General features: G+C 42.7%; 1 protein-coding gene across 1 annotated transcript; it reads right to left on the reverse strand.

Annotated features, from left to right (window-relative positions):
• Window positions 1-2,102, reverse strand: LOC147902771 (large ribosomal subunit protein eL37x-like). Its single transcript, XM_087373352.1, has 4 exons — window positions 1,989-2,102; window positions 922-1,057; window positions 674-775; window positions 1-482 (listed from the first exon to the last, which is right to left on the reverse strand). Exons 1-4 carry the CDS (start codon window positions 2,052-2,054, stop codon window positions 436-438), a joined length of 351 nt encoding a protein of 116 aa, XP_087229478.1. The 5' UTR covers window positions 2,055-2,102; the 3' UTR covers window positions 1-435.
• Window positions 2,103-4,248: the final 2,146 nt, after the last annotated feature.

Genomic DNA, 4,248 nt, shown 5'->3' on the forward strand with positions numbered 1-4,248 from the left:
GACAATGTGAAGCAAATATTGAGAGTTGAAAGATAATGAGCAAGATAACAACACAGGCCCACCACTACCAGTGCTGAAAACAAATTCTCTATGCCGATAAATCATGTCCAATGTGCATATGCCATATCTTGTTTTAATGTGCAAAATTACCTTCTGGATGGTCAGTGTGGCACACCCCCACAAAATAATAGTTTATCTTGAAAAGGCCAGGCTGGTTCCCAAATATATCATGTTGAAAAGTAGATGATCTCAACAATCTCAAGGACTCAATCATGAACACATAACATTCCTAAAACTGAGCTACACGAATAAGGTAGAAAATCCCAGTCCAACAGCTCAACAAAAGGTGCTTCGAGGAAACCATGTGGTTTAAAGGCCGCAGACCAAAATTTGTTCTGAAGCCAGTATGGTTCCACCTGACAGATCTTCCAACCCTTAGAATGTAGTAGCAGCAGCCTTCTGCTTGGGAGGTGCCACCGTCCCTGTAGTCATTAAAATAATCTCAAGCTCCAGAAATACTTTGAGACAATCCATAAAGAGCCCATAGACTATCTAAAATTAGTCTGCAGAAGCTTTAGTAAAATTTACACATGGAATATTCTCCGAGTGCCAAATTAATCTCACATGACAACAGGCTTAATAGGCAATTCCTAGGACAAAACAGTATCCATACCCTCTCTGAAATTGTTCTTGAAGAGCCTTGGCAGATGGCGCAAATGGCGCATTCTCCCTGTACCAGTGGTTTTTCTCCTAATTGCCTTTATGCTCCAATTATCTGCCAACAAAGGCCATATGCACTGCACTGTAAGATAATCACACCACACAAGTATAAAATATGGAGGCAGAAAACATGCAGCCGTCAGAAATTGAATCACTTGCTGTCTTGAAACATTCCCCTTGGCAAAAAACTATATAACATACAGTGACGTATGCGCTTAGCTGGGTAAGCACAAGCAGCACACCGACTCTTTTGAATATGGAAGCTGCGTCTTCCACACCGCCTACAGAGAGTGTGTGACTTGTTCCTCCGCTTGCCAAAGCTTCCGGTTCCCTTGCCCTGGTGCCAATTACAGCCAATGCACAATTAGAAAGGCACAGAGCGGTAGCTAAATTAAAACCCTTGAATTGCATAACTGTTCAAGAATGAAATATATGCTATGTAGAAAGTATGACAATAGTAAGAGTGTAATCTTAATCCTTAAGATTTGACAAGTCTACACATACACACAAAGCACTTGTGATGACAGTCCAACTCTGACCTAGCAAGGATTAAACTTGATCAACCAGTTGAAAGTCAACTAGATTGCAGGAAGAAAAAAGCAAGAAAAGGATGAAAGAACTGATGCTAAACGTCCACACGCCATCCTTCATTAAGAGTCTCCTTTAACTTCCTTTTTCCTTTGATCAATGCCTAAGATTTCTGACACGTCAACCTTCAACCGCACTAGACAACTAGTCCGACGTCTCTGACATTTACTGCCTGCCTTCCAATGCAAGGCTATAAAAGCCCACGGCGTAATTAACACGCGCCTTCATCTTAAGCTCCCTAATTGCACAACGTTCTTTGCTGATTTAGGGATAGTTAATGACGCCTCTTGACGATACTGGGAATAAAATCAACAGACCTCAACAATATAATCTCCGGGCAAAAGAAATCAATCAAAGCTTTGGAGATGGGACTATTCGCAATAAATGAGGGGAATCCGAATTGGCGCGGCACAAAACAGTCCACAGTCTTGAACACCTGCTGTGTCGGTTCCCAAAACAACGTCTCCCTGCCCTTGTCTCTATAAAGGCACACAAACTTCCAGGTTTCCGCAATCGCAAATGGTGTCCCTTCTTGGAGGGACTGGATATTAGAGATGTGATGAAAGAGGATTGAAAAAGAGTACGATTTCATGCAAGCCGACGTATCGAGGGGAGCAAACAAAGGCAAGCTATCTATGAAGAGGAAAATGCAAGGCAAGAACGATGGAAAATGAGCATACCATTGTTGCAGCAGCAGCAGCAGAGAAGAGAGGGGAAGGGAACTCAAAAGATTCATAAACGTGCATACGGCCTTATTTTTAGGGCTCCTTCCATACTCGAACCCTAGTTTGAACACACAACCCTAGGGTTCAACCATCTTACCCAAGCTTTCACCACACATCATCATCATTGCTTCTAATCTATTACACATCGCTCGCAGTGAAGGCTGCCAACTAGTCGGCTGACCAAGATCCACCCACGAATGGCAGCTAGGCTGTGTAGAAAAGGGCTCCAAACCTTTTATCAGATATGGGACCCAGGAGGTAGAAAATCGCTACAACTTATAGAGATTGAACAGAGATATGGATTGACAGCTCGTGAGGGACAGGTTGTAAGAATCTTATTGAGTAAGATCAAAGATGAATGGCCAACTAGCCAGTATATGCAAGAGGAAGTGAGCTTTAGGGGGTTTGTTTGGAGGTCGGGCAAACCCTTTTCAAAAATAGGACTGAAGGATGTCAAGGAGACTGACTCTCTAAGTGCCCCTTTGGCTGCTAGCACGCAGTGGAAATTCCATGCTCCGGGTGACAGCTTGGAAGTCTGGGCTGCAAGGCTCCGAAGGGTATGGAGGGCCACCCCCTCTTTTAAACTAAATCTTCTAATGTGGAGAGTGATTATTGGGAAAATGCCTATGAGGGCAAGGATTGCTAAATGGAATCCAAACGTTGCTCCAGTATGCTTATTTTGCAAGATAGGAAATGAGACTCATATGCACCTCTTTTGGCACTGCTTCTACACAAAAGAGATTTGGAGGCGATCAGCCTAAGCCTTGCTAAGGTTCAGATTCACTTGAAGATCAGATGGAAAATGGCTCTTTTTGGAGACAAGGGCAGCATGACTGACCCTTTACATGAACTCTGGCAGTTGATCAGAGGTTTTGCAATCATGCAGAGAAATAACTTGGTTCACTGCAGACCTCATCACGGAAGAGTGCTCCCTGTGGTCAAAATAGAGGAAGTTAAAAGAGCGGTTCAATTTTTTGGGGAAAAAAATGAGAATCTTAGGATGATAGGGAGAATATGGAACTGAGATTCCTGCTCTTCTTCTTTACTTTGTATACTTTTCTCTTTTCTTCTTTAATGGAATGTTACTGACTCTTTTACCGCAAAAAAAAAAACCTAGGCGGCTGACCCGATGGGACGAATCGTCTCCACGCTTGTCAAACTGCAAGCCCCCAACAATGCAATGCATCCTTGTTGCACTGTCTCTGCAAAAACGGATTGAGCCGATCACACCCCGTCTGGAATGCAGGCGCCCCGAGGCTACTTAATGGAGCCGTTGTGCCGATTTAGCCAATCCAACACTGAAATGATGGGTTGGAATTTGGAAAATCTTGCAAGCCAAGCCAATAATCCACCACAGAGGGAAATGGAGACCTTAGCATTTACCACCCATGGGGCTGCAAAATCTTCCATGCCAATGGGGTTCCCCCAAGGCACTGGCTGGCACAGGGAGGCCATCTAAAGTCTAACTAGTAGGGGCGCCGCACATTGCTGGGAACAACCTGATTGTACCTAGTGACAACTTGAGTTTTTGAAAAGTGGTGAAGGATGTATAAAATAAAGGAATAGTCTCATATTATAGTTTGCATGTACTGCTATTGGCTTGTTAGACTAGTGGTCAAGGCTCTTGAGTGTGATAAAAATAGTCGTGGGTTCAATCCTTGAAGGTGTGCCCAACGATTCTAAATTTAGTGAGCTCCATGTAGCCAATGGTAGGCACGTGGTCGCCTCCTCTGCATCACATGGCAATCACGTCCATTTGCCAAGCAACTCACAATTCCTTTGTTTGTTTTTTACCTCATTTTTGGGAGCTTTTTGAAGGTGACGTGTATAGGCAGAGTGTCGAGTTTTAGAGAGAGAGAGAGAGCGACATCAGTTTTAGAGAGAGAGAGAGAAGTATGAAGAGTATCCAGGACGTAGTACAAGACTAATGTATGCATGTTGGAACCAATGTAAAAAGCGGGAGGTGCATGAATTCTCCAAGTTCTAGATCAAAATTGAAGAGGGATGAGCAGCTAAAGAGGCAGCTAACTGCAGTCGTTTGCCAATGGGGGTGATGTAAGAAGAAGGGAATCTACATTTTCCTCTTTATATATATATATATACATATACATGTATATATATATATACACATTTATATATATACATGTATATATATGCATATATATATATATACATGTATATGTATATGTATATGTATGTGTATGTGTATATGTAT

This window comes from Dipteris shenzhenensis, chromosome 4 (genome assembly GCF_047967505.1).
Source record: "Dipteris shenzhenensis isolate YYH24624 ecotype China chromosome 4, Dip_SZ_1.0, whole genome shotgun sequence".
Taxonomy (NCBI): Eukaryota; Viridiplantae; Streptophyta; class Polypodiopsida; order Gleicheniales; family Dipteridaceae; genus Dipteris; species Dipteris shenzhenensis.

What these genes read in the sequence shown, in the direction of transcription:
- LOC147902771 (XM_087373352.1), bottom strand. Translation starts at nt 2,054, where the DNA reads ATGCACGTTTATGAATCTTTTGAGTTCCCTTCCCCTCTCTTCTCTGCT. An exon ending in CTGCTGCTGCTGCAACAATG is followed by an intron (nt 1,058 to 1,988) that starts GTATGCTCATTT and finishes AATTGGCACCAG; the next exon opens with GGCAAGGGAACCGGAAGCTT. An exon ending in AGCTAAGCGCATACGTCACT is followed by an intron (nt 776 to 921) that starts GTATGTTATATA and finishes CTTTGTTGGCAG; the next exon opens with ATAATTGGAGCATAAAGGCA.